The sequence below is a fragment of the Myxocyprinus asiaticus genome, chromosome 34 (genome assembly GCF_019703515.2).
Source record: "Myxocyprinus asiaticus isolate MX2 ecotype Aquarium Trade chromosome 34, UBuf_Myxa_2, whole genome shotgun sequence".
Lineage (NCBI taxonomy): Eukaryota > Metazoa > Chordata > Actinopteri > Cypriniformes > Catostomidae > Myxocyprinus > Myxocyprinus asiaticus.
Genome location: NC_059377.1, coordinates 36,492,364 through 36,513,918, shown reverse-complemented (window position 1 = coordinate 36,513,918; position 21,555 = coordinate 36,492,364). Strand labels below are relative to the sequence as shown.

General features: G+C 36.8%; 1 protein-coding gene across 2 annotated transcripts in view; it reads right to left on the bottom strand.

The window, feature by feature from the left end:
• The window catches only part of LOC127425603 (oxidation resistance protein 1-like), a 71,806-nt gene extending 57,990 nt beyond the window's left edge, over positions 1-13,816 (bottom strand). For both annotated transcript variants that reach the window (XM_051671759.1, XM_051671760.1), the window contains exons 1-2: positions 13,738-13,816; positions 7,012-7,097 (exon numbers count right to left, since the gene is read on the bottom strand). In XM_051671759.1, the coding sequence (XP_051527719.1) occupies positions 7,012-7,028 (17 nt within the window). In that variant the 5' untranslated portion in view covers positions 7,029-7,097; positions 13,738-13,816. The remainder of the gene's footprint in view (positions 1-7,011; positions 7,098-13,737) is intronic.
• Between the last annotated feature and the right edge of the window lie 7,739 nt (positions 13,817-21,555).

The following is a 21,555-nucleotide window of genomic DNA, read 5'->3' as shown; positions in this document are numbered from 1 at the left end:
GGACATTAATTACGTAAATAATTACTATTACAATATGAATTTTTTTTCAGAAATTCTTAAACTACTTCAAAGAGTTCTCATCAATAAATCCTCCACGTGCAGCAGTGACACTTTGTAGGTGCAGATACTCAGGTGACATTTCACCCCACACTTCCTGTAGTACTTGCCATAGATGTGGCTGTCTTGTCGGGCACTTCTCACACACCTTACAGTCTAGCTGATCCCACAAAAGCTCAATGGGGTTTAGATCCATAACACTCTTTTCCAATTATCTGTTGTCCAATGTCTGTGTTTCTTTGCCTACTCTAACCTTTTCTTTTTGATTTTCTGTTTCAAAAGTGGCTTTTTCTTTGCAATTCTTCCCATAAGGCCTGCACTTCTCTTCTCTTTACTGTTGTACATGAAACTGGTGTTGAGCGGGTAGAATTCAATGAAGCTGTCAGCTGAGGACATGTGAGGCGTCTATTTCTCAAACTAGAGACTCTGATGTACTTATCCTCTTGTTTAGTTGTACATCTGGCCTTCCACATCTCTTTCTGTCCTTGTTAGAGTCAGTTGTCCTTTGTCTTTGAAGACTGTAGTGTACACCTTTGTATAAAATCTTCAGTTTTTGGCAATTTCAAGCATTGTATAGCCTTCATTCCTCAAAACAATGATTGACTGATGAGTTTCTAGAGAAAGCTGTTTCTTTTTTTTGTTGTTGCCATTTTTGACCTAATATTGACCTTAAGACATGCCAGTATATTGCATACTGTGGCAACTCAAAAACAAACACAAAGAAGGTTGTTAAGCTTAATTTAATAAACCAAATAGCTTTCAACTGTGTTTGACATAATGGCAAGTGATTTCCTAGTGCCAAATTAGCAATTTAGCATGATTACTCAAGGATAAGGTGTTGGAGTGATGGCTGCTGGAAATGGATCCTGTCTAGATTTGATCAAAAATGACTTTTTTCAAATAGTGATGGTGCTGTTTTTTACATCAGTAATGTCCTGACTTTGTGATCAGTTGAATGCCACTTTGGTGAATTAAAGTACCAATTTCCTTCTGAAACAGCAAAATCTGTACATTATTTCAAACTTTTGGCTGCCAGTGTATATTTATTATTGATAGAAGGATTTACTGAACTGAACTTATATCGGGCCAATGGGGGGCACTCCCTGCAGAAAAAATGTAAAATAAAAATAATTATGTAATAAATTAATAACCACTTGCTTGATCTAAGCAACAATAGGTGTCATTTTAAAGCTTAGAATCTGGACTTTACAATGCATATGGCTGATCCTACCAATTCTTAAATAATGCTTTTTAATTTGCTGACAAATAAGAACTGTTTCGTTCTCATCATTTGCAAATTTGTTATCACAACAATTATATTCAGAGTTGGTAAAAACATAAAAAAGATGAGATAGCCATATGTTATATATCGTTGGAAAGGTCTCAATTAGTAAAATGCAATGAGCAAATTTGTTTCACTCAGAGGCCAAACTGCAGTGAGTATTAGAGTATTAGTAAAATTCCCACTGACACACATACAGGTGCATCTCAATAAATTAGAATGTCGTGGAAAAGTTCATTTATTTCAGTAATTCAACTCAAATTGTGAAACTCGTGTATTAAATAAATTCAATGCACACAGACTGAAGTAGTTTAAGTCTTTGGTTCTTTTAATTGTGATGATTTTGGCTCACATTTAACAAAAACCCACCAATTCACTATCTCAAAAAATTAGAATATGGTGACATGCCAATCAGCTAATCAACTCAAAACACCTGCAAAGGTTTCCTGAGCCTTCAAAATGGTCTCTCAGTTTGGTTCACTAGGCTACACAATCATGGGGAAGACTGCTGATCTGACAGTTGTCCAGAAGACAATCATTGACACCCTTCACAAGGAGGGTAAGCCACAAACATTCATTGCCAAAGAAGCTGGCTGTTCACAGAGTGCTGTATCCAAGCATGTTAACAGAAAGTTGAGTGGAAGGAAAAAGTGTGGAAGAAAAAGATGCACAACCAACCGAGAGAACCGCAGCCTTATGATTGTCAAGCAAAATCGATTCAAGAATTTGGGTGAACTTCACAAGGAATGGACTGAGGCTGGGGTCAAGGCATCAAGAGCCACCACTCACAGACGTGTCAAGGAATTTGGCTACAGTTGTCGTATTCCTCTTGTTATGCCACTCCTGGCGTCTTACCTGGGCTAAGGAGAAGAAGAACTGGACTGTTGCCCAGTGGTCCAAAGTCCTCTTTTCAGATGAGAGCAAGTTTTGTATTTCATTTGGAAACCAAGATCCTAGAGTCTGGAGGAAGGGTGGAGAAGCTCATAGCCCAAGCTGCTTGAAGTCCAGTGTTAGGTTTCCACAGTCTGTGATGATTTGGGGTGCAATGTCATCTGCTGGTGTTGGTCCATTGTGTTTTTTGAAAACCAAAGTCACTGCACCCGTTTACCAAGAAATTTTGGAGCACTTCATGCTTCCTTCTGCTGACCAGCTTTTTAAAGATGCTGATTTCATTTTCCAGCAGGATTTGGCACCTGCCCACACTGCCAAAAGCACCAAAAGTTGGTTAAATGACCATGGTGTTGGTGTGCTTGACTGGCCAGCAAACTCACCAGACCTGAACCCCATAGAGAATCTATGGGGTATTGTCAAGAGGAAAATGAGAAACAAGAGACCAAAAAATGCAGATGAGCTGAAGGCCACTGTCAAAGAAACCTGGGCTTCCATACCACCTCAGCAGTGCCACAAACTGATCACCTCCATGCCACGCCGAATTGAGGCAGTAATTAAAGCAATAGGAGCCCCTACCAAGTATTGAGTACATATACAGTAAATGAACATAATTTCCAGAAGGCCAACAATTCACTAAAAATGTTTTTTTTATTGGTCTTATGATGTATTCTAATTTTTTGAGATAGTGAATTGGTGGGTTTTTGTTAAATATGAGCCAAAATCATCACAATTAAAAGAACCAAAGACTTAAACTACTTCAGTCTGTGTGCATTGAATTTATTTAATACACGAGTTTCACAATTTGAGTTGAATTACTGAAATAAATGAACTTTTCCACGACATTCTAATTTATTGAGATGCACCTGTACATATAATAAGCAGGAGTGTCTTTATCACACGTTTTTCCTTATTACTTCCTGAAACGTATAACATAGACTATGACATACTGTATCATAACTTACAGAACACTATCCCAATTCAAACGAGCCCAAACACAACATAATATGATAAGTAGTTCTTGAAATATTCCTCAAAGAGTTTAAATGGAAAGATGATGCACAAAATGGCGCTCAACACACGATGTGTGTGTGAGTTGGTTTTTGTGGTTTACATGACATTTTTTAGGTTCCACACTAGTAATTACGATGGTATTATGCTATAAATGTGATTTATGAGGACACTTCTTGTGTCTCTTTAATTCAAACGGCTTTAAAACCTGCCAAAAGGTTTCTTTGAGGGTTAGGTTTAGGTTTAAGGGTAGGGGTAGGGTTAGGGGATAGAATATTTAGTTTGTACAGTATAAAAATCATTATGTCTATAAATAAAACCTCTGAAATAAAACAATGAAATGTAAAGAAAATGGTCCATATTTGTGTGTGTGTGTGTGTGTGTGTGTGTTTTCAGATACCATATGTGAAAAAAGTCAAAGAATTGTATTGCAATTGGATTGAGTAAAATTCGTTTAAAAAAAAAAAAATAAAACAAATAATAATAATAAATAAATAATTGTTCAGGTCAAAATGACCAGAACACTTAGCTAGTTAAAGTATATTTATTAGATATCTAATTCAAATATGTACCTTGATACCAAAGTAAAGAGCAAGGTCACAAACCAATGTCCCTGCAAGAGCTCCACAACCCAATTGACGATACCACATCACCATTGCTTCAACCCTATGCAGGCAGGCCTACCTTTTATTTATTTTATTTTATTTTTGGCCTTTACTGCACTTGTTTGACAATGGTGAGCGCAGAGGGTAAAAAGGAAATCGGTTAATGCCAGAAGCAGAATTCGTACTTAAATACTCCATGTTTAGCTTGCTTCGTTGTTTTTTCTGACTAACAACACATAATCATTAATGATTGTAGTAGGAAAACATGATTTAATTCTGTTCTAAACAGTATCCCATCAGTTTATCATCCAAAATTGCTTTCAGCCTGATTTAGATGGTGATTGGTTAAACCCTCAACTGTGATCTACCAGGACCAAAAAAAAAAAAAAAGTGTAATCTAACACCTATTTCTTTTCAAGTTTTATGTAATTTACTTAGCTAGTCCATTAACAGAGAAAAATCTAGAGATGAAGCTTGATTTTGTTATTAGGAGGATCTTTTAAAAAGTCCACTGTGTTTCTATGGAGACTGAATTTTAACAGGATTCCCACAGTCATGGAAAACCTGGAAATATCAGGGAATAATGAAATTGTGATTTCCAAGACTGAAAAAGTCATCTTTTATTCCTTTTTCTTTTAATCCTTAATTATTTAATGGAAATGTCTTTATTACTATTTTTAATTATTTTTAATTATTATGTATCTGATGTAATTTTTTACTGTGACACTGATTGTCTGCTTGCAAAAACTAATAAATAAAGTGAATACATATTTTTTAGGGCTGTGAATCCATTAAAACAATTTTCTGTGATTAATCATGATTAATCATGGTACATTAAAACAAACATTCAAATATGATCATAAATATAATACATTTATACTTTGTCTCAAAGAACTTGCAAGAAATTGGTTAATCATAATTTATTTTAATTATTTTAATATTTTAATATATACATGTTAATTTATTTTATTTATTTTTTATTTTTTGCAAATAGAGTTAGACACATTTTTACAGGTATAAATCTTTGAAAGTATATGTTTTCGTGCCATAAAATCAGTGAACATGCTGTAATTAAATGTTGGGCAAAATGATTAAATATGCTGTTTTCCAGTTAACTATTTTAATTACAGGATCAAATGGGCAGATTCAACTCTTTATTCACAAAAAAAAAAAAAAAATATTAATTGCCTGAATTAATTAACTGTTTTTAATATAATCGATAGAAAGCCACACATATGATGGAATCTCCCTTTTCCAGGCAATACAGCATGGATTCCAACAGAGACAACAGCCTGGTACCACCACAAAAATAACACTAAACCTCAAAAGACTCCCATCCAAACAACAATGCTGAATGCATTTTGACAGGCACAAAAGAGGAAACACATAACAACAACTACGGTAAATGAAAGGGGCCCTTTAACATTTCAGATCCACAACAAGCCATCATCAATAAAACAGAAATGGAGTCTGTCTTTTTTAATGCAACTGGGCCAGCCAGTAGACCCTGTCTGGAAGCCTTGAGCAGGATATTTCATCATGAGAACACTGGAATGGAAAGTGCATATGGAGGCATCCAGATTGAGGCATCCATCAATGGGGATGACAGCTGTGCGCTGTGTGGAGAGTGTTAGGGGTTAGAGGAGATTATGTAATCCTCTTGAGATTTTTACGCTTGAACCCCCTAATGATGCATCACATGGCTACAGCAAAATTTCAAGAGCCTTACTTATGTTTCACTGCTTTCTCGCATACAGTCTGCATTTATTAGGATGGGGATTAACTTCACCTGGGGCCTGTTCCATTTACATGATAATGCTCAACTTTACCTAATCTCCTTTTGTCGGCTCCTCTTGGAGCTTGAACCTCTTCTTCACAAAGTGCACTGTCACTTCGAGCAAGCTCACTGTTCTGTTCTGCTCTGCTTCAAACTTCACCATCTCTTTATGTATGTGTTTGAATGCATTTTCAACTGTGCCTCAGGCATTGGGCATTCACATTGAATTCACATTGAACTATTGAAGTAGTAGTTCACCCAAAAAATCCAAAACTTTCTTTCTTCCATGGAACATGAAAGGAGAAATTTAAACAATTGAACTGGTCACTCTTACAATGAATGTGAACAGCGGCTTCTAAACGGATGCAAAAGCACTATAAAAAGAACATAGAAGTGGAAGTGCCATATGACTTGTGCACTATATTTCACGTCTTCTGAAGTCATACAATAGCTTTGCATAAGGAACAGACCAAAAAGTCGTAAATCACGGATTATCATCGCCTCCACAGGCGCTGATTTATGTTTCTGCAGGTGGGTACTCTATCAACCAACAGCTCCCCTTGAATATTCTTCAAGATTTCTTATTTTGTGTTCCATATGCTTTTGGAACAACATGAGGGTGAGTAAATAATGACATAATCTTTGGGCCACTATCCCTTTAAGTATCAAGTCAAGCCAGTTGTAATGACTTATGATCAACTGATTAGCAATGCGTACACATCAAATAAAATCAACCGAGAATTCAAAACTATTTTTTGAAAACAGGTTTTCACAACACTGTTGTTTAATTCATGCATCAGACAGGTAGACCGCCGGTCAATTTAAAAAAATTACCATTGTATTGACCATTGTAGTCAATGTAAACAACTGCACACAAAGTCAAATAATCACTAATTAAATGCATGCAAAGACCGCAGATTCCAAACAACACCTTTAACACAATTGTCTGCAGATTTGCAAGTGATGTATATAGATTTGAATATATATTGGTAATTGATGCATAACATCCAAAATTTTAAATCATGATTTTAGGAAAAAGTTTAAAAGAATGTGTAAGAAAATGTTAACATGTAACTTGTCACCATTTATTTTGGTTTATCCAACATTTTTAATCCTGTTTTTGCCTTTACTAGTTAATTTTCAGCAGTCCTGCAATGTGACAAATGCACATTTTAAAGGACAAATATTACATATATTTTCTCCATTAGTAGAGAATAAATAGTTTTAAATGGACAACTTTCCACAAGCATTCAAAGTCATCTACCTATATATTATTCTCACCTTCGATGGCAATATTTGGCAGACAATGTATAATCATCTTACCTGAGATCAGTTATATATTTTAAAAGAAATTATAGTACAAATGCTGTAAAACACCTGTTTGTACTGACCTCTTTGTGCTGAACATACTGGATTCTTGTTCTCCGGCGTTGAATGGGTGACACAATGAGTGATAGTCCGGCTGTATGGAGTGGACCTTAAGGAGGAATGAGAGGAGAAGAGTATGGTTACAGGGAGTGGTCCACTCACCATCTCGTGGTATCAGGTTTAAAACAAAATCCAAGGACCAATAACCTCACCTCTGCTGAGCAAATTACAGCTGACATTTACAATCCAACAGCCTTGAGCAGAATCAGACCAAGCCTGTTACATTCATGAGTGGACAATGTTTGTATTCTGTTGGCTAATTGCCGACCAGATGGTAATTACTAAAGGAATTAGCTTGATCCCCATCCAATGTCTTGGTAATCTAACTTAACTAAAGCACAGAAGATGGAATCTATACAATCATTGTGCACTTTTGTAGAAAATACTAAAGCAATCCGTGTTCAAAAAGATCAGCTTTTGTAACCCTGTCTGAAAAATCACTTAAAAGGGTATTGAAATAGCTCATGCATTTAGCTTCTATTTTTACTCTTTGTCTGTTAATAGACTAGTCCGAGGTAAATACAACTTGTATGGGGCAACCATACACAACAGTTGTCTAATAGACTTAAATTGTAAGTTAATTTCTTCAACACACTTTTTGTTTTTACAAACTGAGGAGTCGAAATTATTTTCTGTGGTAACTGACAGCATTCCATATGCTGCCAAAAGAGCTTAAAGGAATGATCTATGTTCATTAATAATTAAGCTCAATCAACATAATGTGTGGCATAATGTTGATTACCAGAAAAATTATTTCAACTCGTCCCTTGTTTATAAAAAACAAAAAGACAAATACTGCAGTTATAGTCCAGTAACAGAAGTGAATGGGGTCACTCCATAAACATTCAAATACACACTGTTTCAAAAGTATAGCCACAAGACCTGAACATAATACATGTTTACATGATTTTAGTGTGAATCAGTGATTTACCATCTTAACGGTGTTTACCAGATTACAGGGTTTACCAGCCATATGTTGCCATGACAACAAAGTTGTAAAATTGGATATAACTTTGAAGTTAATAATAATACAATGTTCATGTCTTGTGGTTATACTTTTGAAACAGTGTGTATTTTAGCGTTTAGCATGGACGTTGTATTTTGGCTTCTCTATACCAACGAATAATTTAAATTAATTTAAACTGACTGATCTCAGTTCAGAAGAATCTGGGCTGTCAGTAAAGGGTTAAACTTTCGACGTATGGAGAAACAACATGGCGCCAATCACAGCGGAGTTTGTCTTTGGGAGAAACACCAACAAGAGACCTATCTAGCAAGAAACCTAATTACGCTTTTACACTGAAACCTGTTTTAGTCAAACATTAGAGTCTCTAGTTTCATCCAATATGCCATTTTTAAATTGGAGCAATTTATTGCAAAACGCCACACTGCTAAACACAATGTACACTAATGTGTACTTTAGCAAATTTTTCCTTAGAAATCCTATATTTACTGTGCATTATCAGACTGAGAATCAATGGGTTCATCCAAAAGCTGAATTCACTCCTAAAATCTGACGAAAAGTTCAGTTGCAGGCTGCAGATGATATTTGGACCACTCAGTGCCGGTTCTGGCTTACTTGGTGGCCTAGGTGAGATTCGACGTGTATATACTGTATATCTATGGCAAATTATATGAACATTTACATTAACTTAAATTGCACAATTAAACTATAGAGTCAATAAATAAAGAAAAGTGGCATGGTTTGGGGTATCTTTCTCCCATCGTGATCGAGCTCTGTGCTGGGCGGTACCCTGGTAGCAGGTAACCTGTTGTGCCACCCCACAGAGCGTTGCCGCCCTAGGCGGCTGCCTATATTGCCTATGTCAGGATCCGCTACTGGGACCACTCAACATGTTTGGCTGACATGGGACAATGATAATAAGTACATAGATTCAGAATTTATAATGAATAATTTGATTTAAACATGGTTGGCAGTGATTGTATGATGCTGGTCGTTACTTTGAATCAGAATTAATTATGCTAATTTCTGTAAAGTCTGCAACATCTTAAAAACATGAATAACCAACACAAATAACAATATGATAAAAAAAATCTGACTTTCTATAGCTTGGTATTATTTAAAAAATGTCAAAACTTAGTTTCGTGGTCCACATATGTGGACATACATTTTTAGGAAAACTATTTGCTCTATTTGATTTTTTTTTTTTTTTTTTTTCATCTTTATGAGGTGCTAATAGTTACAAATCAAAAAGGAAAATAGGAAATGCACACAGCAGTCATGCAGGGGTCTCAGGAGATTATGGACTGGCCCCATTCACTTCCATTGTAAGTACCATACTTTTTGCTTCTTCTTTTATTTAAATAAAAGCGGGACAGGTCGAATTAATTTTTTATAATAATCAACATTATGCCACAAAAGCTGCCAATTGAGTTTAACTTGCATTGAATCCAGAACATTCGTTAAACTTGCTTTTAACTCAGAATATTGCTTTAAAAAGTATTCATGAAAATATTCCGACATTTGTAGACACCTGGCATTGCAATTAGTGGAGCCATGGCCAGGCAAGAGTCCAAAAACTCACAAGTGCTTTTCAAAATCTTGGTTAGTTAATGAGATCAGGGGAGAGACAAGTCTTATGTCAACTAAGGCTGCCAATTCAAGCGGATTGCATCAATAATGTATGACCACTGCCTATGTAAGACACAGGCACTGGTACTGCTTAAAGCTAGTGCTATTCTACCAGTATCTACCTCCCTATCTAAAACATGACACTTGGAAAAATAAGAATGCAGCAACCACAAAAAAAGGAACAGCTTGGCTCCCAGTCTTAACCTCTAATATTGATGAAAAGAAATGGAGATATTAACTGCAGACTATTTCAAAAGTCTCTCTTCTTTGCAGTAATGGTTATGTTTATGAATGGAAATGTATTTTCCTTAATTGAGGATGACTTTTGGCCATCTGGTTTAATTATCCTGAGTCAAAGCACAAAATGACAGCGGTAATTGTGCCTTCCGTGATGAAAACCAAACCAGCGCACTATAATACGATTGCCCAAGACATTACTAAACATGGATGATTTCAGACTGATGCTCATGAAAAGAAAAGGTTTTTGTATATGCATGGCTGATTCCTATATTTTCTGTATAAAGGAGTTAACAATACCACTTCGGCAAAGTCTTAGTCAATGTGAAATCAGAATTGAACCTATTGATTTCCTTAAGGCATAATCATCTTCTTATTGTGAATAATTTATCCGTGCACATTATTCCAAATAAAATATTTTGTCTCTTAATCTTTAACCAAAATGTAATTACTTGTTCTTACTTCTTTGACCAATTTTACCAATAGTCAAAAATACTTTTTGCAAATCACATTAAAGGTGCTGTAAGCAATTTTTTCATGGAAAAGTATGCAAAAAATTACATACTCTCTGAAAGATTTTAATGAAATAAGTGTCCTGGGATATCTCACCGGTCTCTGTATAAACAGCAAACAAAAAGGTGTCTGATGCTTCCTGCCTGTCAATAATTTTGCATGTTCTCATAGTATTGCAGTTGCAGCAAATTATTGAGGCTTAATGCCATTTTTATGCCATGTTGCTTATAACAGTTGTCAGTTGAGGGCGCTATTTTGCTGTTGTTGGTTTGACAACTGTTTTTGCTCAATGTCGGTCTCAATAAAGCTCATTTGCTCTCTTTGGAGTGTGGAGCTTTGGAAAGAGGGGTGTAGTTAATCCAACAGATCAGTTTTTGGAAATTCTAGAATGGCTAAAATCACTTACAACACCTTTAAGGTCTGGCACCATTCTGGTATGGAATGCCCACTGCTTACAATCAAATTAATTCCAGATTGAAAGAAGTTATTTGTTTCTCATTTAATGTCCTGGTTTTCTCTGACAAAACATCACATTACAAAACTAAAATGGGTTGCGAACAGGGTTTCATTTTGATGCTAACTGGGTCAACATAATTTCTACCCAAGTCCAACATTGTTTATTTCTGTGCATGTTGAAAGCGAAATATACTAAGCACTAACTGTAAAGTGGTTCACTCACCTTTACAGGGACTAAACTCACTAATACTCACACACTCCATTTATCAAATAATAACAGCAGGGAAAAAGCAAAGTACCGCAAAATAGATTGAAAGGACGTGGGCCCTGGGACTTAAGAACTAACATCCATTACTTAGAGATGCTGGGTTTAGCCAATAGCACTAAAAAATAGATCATAAGAAATGGCAGTTTGCATATCTGAAATATTAAAAACATGACAGCTATTCTCAAGAACACTGGAAGACAGATTGGTCACTCTTTTTCCTTCTTCCAAAAACATAACACAGTTTGGACAGCAGTGGAATCATACAATTTCTGTCTCTTTGGCCTTTAAATTATTTAAGACTATGCTTGTGTGGTTTCACCTATGGGAATAACATGGCTCCCAGTTTCACCTCTTACTATAAACACATCTGCAAACCTGAGTTACTGTACAAAACTCAGTGTATAGTTAATGGTTTATAAAACACCTCTATCAGAGGACTTTAAGCCTTTTCATTGCACCAAAACACTGTATACCAGGAGTCTTCAACCTTTTTCAGGCCAAGGACCCCTTGAACGGATGGATGGGTGGGTAGAGAAGACAGAGCAGCAACCTTCTGTTACATATTATATACAAATGAATGTTGCATTTTAAGGCTGGCCTATAATAACTTGCAAAGTACCATATTAATCTATTAAACATACATTAAACATAAAATGCAAGTGAATGGTCACCAAAACTTTGCAGCTTCAAAAAGCACATAAAGTGCTACATTGGTTACAGTGGTTAAATCTATGTCTTCAGAAGCTTCTTATTTTACTATAAATTCTCCTCCCTGCTCAGTATGTGATGACATGCACAAAGAATGCAAATAACCCAAAACAAAAGAAGAAGAATGTGAAAGTGAAAGCAGAGATTGATAGTAAAAAAAAAAGGACTTAAATATTGATCTGTTTCTCACCCACACATATCATATCGCTTCTGATAACATGGATTTAACCACTGGAGTTATATGGATTAATTTCATGCTGCCTTTATGTGCTTTTTGAAGCTTCAAAGTTTTGGTCACAATTCACTTGCATTGTATGGACCTACAGAGCTGAAATATTCTTCTAAAAATATTTGTTTGTGTTCATAAAGAAAGTCATACACATCTGGGGGGTGGTGTGAGGGTGAGAAAATGATGAGAGAATTGTATTTTTTGGGTGAACTAACCCTTTTAGCTTTAGAGGTTAACATACAATTTTATTTTTATGCATATTTTCACCAAAATTAGTTTGAGGTCAAACAATAATTGGTGCACCCCTGTTGAAGACCCCTGCTACAAGATGACTTCAGGTCTTCTGATAAGATTTTAATACAATATATATATATATATATATATATATATATATATATATATATATAAGTAATCAGTTTCTGACATTTCTGATATCTGCAATCTGTTGGAGATAGGCCTATCAGAAGTGGCTATCTCCAATCTGTAATGAAAAACACTAGGGAGCGATTTCAGCACTGGACAGCGACCAACATCCTATGAGAGTTCACACAATCTACACCCATCCACTGTAAAGAGCCAGAACCCATTTACCAAGAGAGCAATTATATCCATCTACAATCACATGATTTTCAGGCTTTTACATTAAGGCATTAACATAAATGTTTGCAAATCTCAAGTATCAAATGTACATTAAAATCTACAAACATTAGGAAACAAAACTGATTCACTAAAAGCTCTTGATGTAGCACAACAACAAAATGGAATTATTGTAGTGCAGCAGCCATGACCATGGGAGAACAAAAAGCTTCTTTATATAACAAGGCTAATTTACACCCAAACATGCAGACAGTACTCATCAATAGATTGAGCATTGTAGCTTTTAAGTGCCATTGCTGTCTGCAGACTACTCTTCAGTGGTTTCAATGTCTGCATCTTTAGATCAATGTGTGTAAGCCAGCAAACAGGCATCTCTTAGGTTATTTTTGTATAGCAGCTATGATGAGTAGACATTATAATTAATTTGGGTTTTTCCATGGCAGTCTGCCTGGCTGTGAAATCACTGCTGCTCTGAGACAAATCAATTCGTACATACTAACAGTGATACAGCATCTCAGTTTCTATTACACTGAGTGTGCATTTTGAAATGGTGCACAGTTCGACCTCACTTTACTGATTTTTTTTTACTGATTTACTGAACTTTTATTTAAATGTTAACGTGTCTAGAACAGCTAGAATATATAAATAATAATAATCATATACATAAATATAAACAATAACAATGGATAAAACTTCCTTCTCGGGATGCGTAAAGTAGGCATAAATTATAGAATTAAAATAATTGTTTATAATAAGTAAGCAATGCATGAAAATGAAACTTTAGTTTCAAGCAGCTTTCGGGAATCCCCCAAATGCCCCGTTTGACAGTCAAAAGTCCAGGAAAGAGTCCATAATTTCCAATACATCTATTCTGTCCTCTGTGCTGTTCTTTGAAGCAGTCACGTTCAAGTTTAATCTGTTTACTAAGGGAATCTGGTGCGTATTTCTTTATTTTTACCTCCACGCAGACTCAGTTGTTCCTTATTTGTTCATTAAATATATAAAAAATATATTTACAATTAAATAAGTAATTAAGTAAACAAATAACAATTACATCTATCGTATAAAATTATTCATTAAATGATTACCTTATGCCAGGTAACGCATCAGAATGTCCAAGGACTATCTAAATGTCATACAGCGTTGTTTTAGATAGCTGTCACTCACCTCAACAGACGCGTGCTGGAACTCTGAGCCTCTTATTAAATAACAGGAATATACCATCACAAGCGGTTTACAAAGGGGTGATGTGGACCAAACCAAATTAAATGAATATTTCGGGTTCAATACAAGTGAAGCTCAATAGACAGCATTTGTAGCATAATGTTGATTACCACAAAAAAAATATTTCGACTCTTCCCTCCTTTTCTTTAAAAAAGCAAAGATGGAGGTTACAGTGAGGCACTTACAATGGAAGTGAATGGGGCCAATTTCTGAAGGGTTTAAAAGGCAAAAATGTGAAGCTTATTCACCTTATTCAGCCCCGCCCCTTTTCCGCGCTACGCTCTTTCGAATTTTGTCATCTAACTTCCTGTTTATATTAGAGTTTACTGAGAAGAGTCGATCAAAATGGATTACGTGTGGGAGCACAGAAAGTATTTTTGATGAGTTGATGGTGTGAGTCTACACCCTTTAATACATGAAAATGCTCGTGAGGTGTTTTTTTTTTTCTGTCACTGTAAATGTTAGTTTTTTCCTACACCCACGGAGGTAAATTGGACCTGGCAGGTCACATTCAAACAGCTATGACACACTACACTTTTTCAGAATGCAAGCGTGTAACATTGTTATACGTGTAATTCTGCTTAAGTTTTAGGTTTCAACTTGTTAATAATTTGTGTTAAAATGTGTAGTTGACATGAAATTTCAAACAGGACAGCTCGTATTATTTTACATGCAAGTTCATGACATTAAAGGAAATTATTTGTACTTTTTAAAATTAATTTTTCAGACCATATTTTTAAGAGCCTTAAATGTGATTAAAATAGTTGTAAATGCAATATAAAATAAATGGTAACACTTTAGAATACTGTTCCTTCATTAATAAGTAACTATGCAGGATTAATGCAGGACAAATGAGTAGTACATTAATACTTAAGTCACTACTATTAACTAATATGGAAACACGGTTAGCTAATCATTAAGTAATTACAAACTGACGACTGTGATAGTTTACTATGAGCTAATCAATAAATACTGACTTTTATTTGCCTCATTGAGAACTAATAACTAACTATGGCTAAATTAAAATAACTATTAATTGTATATGGGTCAGCGATAAATAAGGATGTCAGAGATGTTATATAGAAACATCTTATAAAATCTAGCTTAAAGGTTTCAAACATATTTTTTTAAGGGAAAAAATATTTTTACAATATTCATAGAATATGTTTGAGTATGTTTATCATAGAGTATGTGTATTCTAGTCATTTTATTCTAGTCATTTTTATATTTAGCAGTTTTATGTATTTTTGAATAACTTTATAAATCTAGTTGAATAGAATAATCAAAATCGTAAAACTACACATCCATCAAGCCTCTAATCCAATCAGCATTAGTGATACTGGATGGTGGAGCTGAGGAGGTGGGCGGGGCTGAAGCGAGGAAAAGAACGCGGTTCTTCTGTGTCCGAACTCACGCCGAACACGCGCGCGTTTTGTTCAGATCAAAAATAGGCAAAGGACACATGGAAAATATATTTTAGAAGCATTTTAGTGGAAGTACACAGACAGATGGAATTGGCCTCTGGGATGCGTCGTTGCCGGTGACTTTTGGAGATCAGCACACTTTCTGAAGACATTTATATTTACATTCATCTTTCAATTTAGTTGGCTATAATATTAACTGACAAATAACACCTCAGTTACTTTTAATGGTTTATAATGCGTACTGTTCAAGATCATTAGTAATTCCTTCAGAGGGATGTTGTAACACTTGAGTCATTAATAGTGGTTGGGTTACAATGATGTCCACTTTAGAATACTGTTCCAAATGGCCAATAACTCCTTTAGAAGGATGTAGTAACACTTGAGTCATTACTAGTGGGTTACAATGATGTTCACTTTAGAATACTGTTCCAAATGGCCAATAACTCCTTTAGAAGGATGTAGTAACACTTGAGTCATTACTAGTGGGTTACAATTTCCATCTGTCCGGCCATCAAATGCTTCACTTTCAAATAAAAACACGGTGACACAAGATGCGACGCATGTGTTTTCACGTGTGTCAAAAGACAATGTTCATTCAGACAGCAAGTCTACCTCATGTGGAAGAGACAGACGTGTCTGTTTTTACTGCCTCGAACCGGATCATCTGATTGCTGAGTGTCAGGCTTGGAAACGGAAAAGTGCTGATGCGAAAACTAAGAAAGTTGCGCTTGTCCAGACAGTGCCTAGTTTATGTGGGTTAGAGGATGCATCAGTGCAGCCTTTTGTCCTGTCTGGAACAGTTTCCTTTTCTGACACTGATCACAGACCTGTCGTAATTCTGAGAGACACTGGTTCAGCTCAGTCCTTCATTTTATAGAAATTGCTGCCCTTTTCTATAGAATCATACACTGGCACCAATGTTTTGATACGTGGAATTGAAAATGGATGTGATAGTGTACCACTTCATAACGTTTATCTAAAGTCTGACCTTGTGACTGGTCCAGTCAAGCTTGGAGTGCGTTCACAGTTACCTATTGATGGTGTTGGCCTTATAATAGGTAACGATCTTGCAGATGGCAAGGTTTTCCCCCAACCAATAGTAATAAGTGAGCTTGATGCAAACGAACCTTCCAACCATTTGCATCAGTTTCCTTCAGCATTTCCTGCGTGCATAGTGACATGTGCCCAGTCTTTGAAGTTTGGAGATGTTGTTGACCTCTCTGACACATTTTTAAGCATCCCGTGATTTAAGCATCTTGAGTGTAAGTTAACTGTAGAACCTGAAGTTCTTACTGGCTCTGGTAAGTCATCAGTAGAACCAGAGTTATTTCTTAAAGTTGGAAGAGAGCAGCTGGCTGCCGCACAAAAGGCAGACCCTTCCTTAGTCGGGTGCATCAATGCAGTAGTGGACATTACATATGTGCCTGAGGCTAGAGTAGCTTATTTCTGGGAAGATGGCATACTCATGCGTAGATGGAAACCCCAGCTCTCTGACTCAGAGGGACAAGACATATGACAAATTGTCTTACCCTCTGGTTACCGTTCACAATCCTAAAATTAGCCCACGAGCCTGTACTCTCCGGTCATTTGGGGGTCAGGAAAAAATCTCAACATGTCTCTAGATATTTCTTCTGGCCTGGTTTCAAATCATCTGTTTTGGAGTTCTGTAGAACTTGTATGGTATGTCAACTAGCAGGTAAACCAAATCAAAATGTTCCAGTTGCCCCGTCACAACCTACACCGGTAATGAATGCGCCATTTGAAAGGTTAATTCTAGACTGCGTGGGACCATTGCCTAAGTCTAAATCAGGGTATCAGTACATATTAACGATCATGTGTACCGCAGCTAGGTTCCCTGAAGCAGATCAGTTACGAACAATTAAAGCTCCGGCAGTAATTAAAGAACTGGTAATGTTTTGTACTATGTTTGGGTTGCCAAGAGAAATCCAAACAGATCAGGGTTCGAACTTCACTTCCAAAAAGTTCAAACAGACTTTGGAGGCACTGGGGGTGTCGCATCGGTTGAGCAGTTCCACCAAACCTTAAAATCCATGATTCATGCTTATTGTGTTGAGACTGGAGGAGATTGGGATGTAGGTCTTCCTTTACTCATGTTCGCTGCCCGAGAGTCTGTGCAGGATGCTGTGGGATTTAGTCCTGCCAAGCTCGTGTTTGGTCACACGGTTTTAGGACCCTTGAAAATGTTGAGCGAACGTATGCTGGCTAAAAACTCCTCACCCGTGTCTATTTTGGACTATGTTAGTTCCTTCCGAGAATGACTTCATAAGGCCTGGGAGGTTGCTAAAGTACTTTTGGCTACAGCCCAGTCCAAGATGAAGACTCGTTTTGATAGAAAGAATTTAAACCAGGTGATCTTGTTGCTGTTCTTTTGCCTGTTCTTGGCTCAGTGTTCCAAGCTAAGTTTTCTGGGCCTTATAAAATTAAGAGAAAACTTAGTGACACTGACTATGTGATCTGTACTCCTGATCACCAATGAAAAACACGAGTGTGTCACATAAACATGCTAAAGAGATATCTGGTACGTACTGAAAAATCTCTTCCTGTAGTTATAGCTTCTGCTGCTACGCCCTCTTCTGTTAGCTACTGTCTAGATGATGATGGGTTGACGGATAAAGACCCTCAAAATTTTGACAAACATTTAAAAAACTCTGTGACTTGCCTAACTATCTTTCTCACTTGTCTGACAGTCAGCGAGAGGAGGTGATTAGTTTAATGCACACGTACCCCACTCTGTATTCGGATGTGCCATGTAGGACCACCGTGCTGTTTCATGATATTGATGTAGGTGAGTGTACTCCAATAAAACAGCACTCCTACAGAGTGAATCCCAGAAAAAGAGAAGTTATGAAAGAAGAAGCTGAATACATGTTGCGTCACGACCTTGCAGTGCCCAGCCAAAGCCCGTGGAGTTCCCCCTGTCTGCTCATTCCCAAACTGGGCTCCTCTTTTCGTTTTTGTACTGATTACCATAAGGTAAATAAAATAACTACGGCAGATTAGTTTCCCTTGCCAAGGATGGAGGATTGCATTGACAGGGTAGGATCCTCAAGGTTTGTTACCAAGCTTGACCTTCTTAAAGGATATTGGCAAGTGCCTCTTACTTGCCGTGCTTCTGAGATTTCTGCGTTTGTAACCCCAGATCACTTCATGCAGTATAAGGTACTCACTTTCGTGATGCGTAACGCACCCGCAACGTTTCAGAGGCTTATGCAAAAAGTCCTGGATGGGGTGAAAAATTTTGACATTTATTTAGATGATGTAGTCATCTATTTGAAAAAGTGGAGAGAGCATGTGCAAACTCTTAGGTTGGTATTTAGCAGCTTGGCTGAAGCCTCGCTAACTCTGAATCTCACCAAGTGCGAGTTTGGAAAGGCTGTAGTCACATACCTGGGCAAGCAAGTTGGTCAGGGGTGTGTGAAACCTGTTGCTGCTAAGGTAGAAGCTATCCTTAAGTTCCCTACCCCAGGTAATAAGCGTGAGTTACGTCGATTCCTGGGAATGACTGGATACTGCAGAGGTTTTTGCAAAAACTGCTCTGTGGTAGTCTCCCCACTTACTGACCTCCTGAGTTCCAACAAAATCTCACATGGAGTAATGAATGTACCAGGGCATTTGAAGCTTCAAAAGATCTGCTTTGTAACACTCCCGTGCTTTCTGCTCCTAATTATGAATTGCCGTTTAAACTGCAAATATATGTGAGCTCTACAGGCGCTGGAGCTGTGTTGTTGCAGGAGGACAGTCAAGGTGTTGATCATCCTAACTCCTACTTCTCTAAGAAGTTCACTAAATGTCAACAGCACTATAGAACCATCGAAAAAGAGGCTCTTGCTCTTCTGTTGGCATTGCAGCATTTTTATGTGTATGTATGAGGTAGCTCTGTTCCCATTGTGAGCAATACAGACCATAACCCCTTAATATTTCTATCACAGATGTCTAACTCAAACCAACGGTTGATGCATTGGCCGCTTATTGTTCAGGAGTATGACCTCGACATCCGTCATATTAAAGGCTTAGAGAATGTGATTGCTGATGCGCTTTCCAGAGTAGACCATGTTGAAAGTTAAGGTGGTATATGTGTGTGACGAACTTGACATGGAGGCAGCTTTAGAATCCATATGCAGGAGGTTTATTAAACAAATCAGGCAAACAAATCAAAATCGCTGAGCAGAGAGACGTAGTCGATATAACAGGCAGTGATTCAATAAAAGGCAAGCAGTCCAACAAGGCAAACAAAGCAAAACAGTGATCCAAAAGATGATATCCAGATAAACAGGCACAATGTTCATAACATGAGACATAAACAGCAGGCAGTGGAAAACGCTTGGTAAGACAAGGGTTAGCTGGCAATACTTCGCAATGTGTTCAACAAACAGGAAGTGAGAATGCAAACAGGAAGTGCCACTAAAACTCAGGGATGAACTGTTCATGGGCTGAGGTATTACATTGTGTGTGTGTGTATATATATATGTGTGTGTGTGTGTGTGTGTGTGTGTGTGTGTGTGTGTGTGTGTGTGTGTGTGTGTGTGTGTGTGTGTTCTTTTCTTTTACTCTCTTTATGGTAAGTTGTACTAGTAGAATTTACAGCCTATGGTTGTAAACTTAATGGTGGGGGTGTTACGTCCCGAGGGATGTATATTATTTTATTATTGTGATGGTGATATTTAAATGTGGTTTGTGTGTGTTGTGTCTCCCTGTGCATTCCTTGTCATTTTCTCTGTCCATTAAGCAGGATAATGAGAGCCACCTGCAGAATGGAGAGTACAAGAGGCCCACAACTCTCTTCACCTTGGAGAGAGACACACAGAGAATATTTTCTCCTGCAGTGTTATTCTGTCTCTTGGTCCCAGCTTTTGAGCAGATTGTGCTAGTTGTTGTGCTAAAGTGAGTAGTATAACAATAATCTTGTTATATTGTGGTTGTGTACTTCTTATACTTGTGTTGGAATACTTAACAGTTGTATGTGTATTTTCTACACTAGTTTTATTACACCAGCTTTACCTTTGTGTAAACCCATTTAAGTTGTTTATGTTGTGGGATTCGTTAGTAGGGTGGTGGATGCCATTTACTTTGAAAGATTCTGTTTTCTCCTGTTTATTTACAGAGAGGGAGTTAGGGAAGTGATTGTGTTTTATTGTCTTTTTCTTTTGTTAGGTAAGCTATTTTCTAAACCCTCTAGAAACATTGTCTTTTTGATTGTTATTTTGGCCGGTTCCACTCGTGAATCTATGTTTGTTTAACCCACTGTTTCTTTAATAAATCGTTATATTTTTGCCATATCACGTGTTCATGTAATTTGTGGTTGCTCTGGGACCTGGAGATAGGATCACTCTTGTGTTCTCTCCAAAACATTTGTTACCCACCTTCCCATACCTCTAGACCAAGGAAGGTGTGCCGTAACATATAAAACAGTATAGTTATTAGTAGTTCTCCAGGAGTCATGAAACATAGTAGTTATTGTTTAGCTAATAGTGAACTACTTAATTCATCTGTGTGCTATTACGTACTAATTAGTTAATCACAGTTTCTTGTTAGTTAATAGTAGTAACTAAAATGTTACTGTTGTGCTAATTATTTGTTCCTGTGTAGTTACCCATTAATGAAGGACCAGTAGTGTTACCAAATAAAACGTATTATATATATATATATATATATGTGTGTGTGTGTGTGTGTGTATATAGAAATATAGTATCAACCCGTCCCGGACTAACACTCAAAAAATCTGATCACCTGAACTATAACAAGATGGGTGAATGACATGAGAAGATGGCAACAGGTGTCATACCGATATATTTTTAATGTCTCTTGGAGTTTCAAGAGCACAAAGGCATATCAGTACGTCCACAGTGTGAAGGTAGGATCTTGTGTATTTATGGATGAAACTCTATAACCTGTAAATCTATTTTGCTAAGAAATTACACTTAGACATCAACACCATAGAAATCTATATATAATACGCTAGATGATAAAAGACAAAATTTTCAAGATGGCTGTGCACTAGTTTCTCAGCCGCATAAGGTGAATAACTTTATAAAAGCTCTTACATTAATTCTTCTGTTTAAACTCATGTTCGGTGAGCTGTAAAGTTGTTTAAATCGTTATTTTATAGTCGTTTTAGGGTTTGTTGACATTACTTCGAATGGCAATGAAGTTGTAAAACTGGATAATTTCACACAGAAAAGGTTAGTAAGCAATTTTATCATACTAAAATCATCTTAACGCACATAATGTTTATGTATT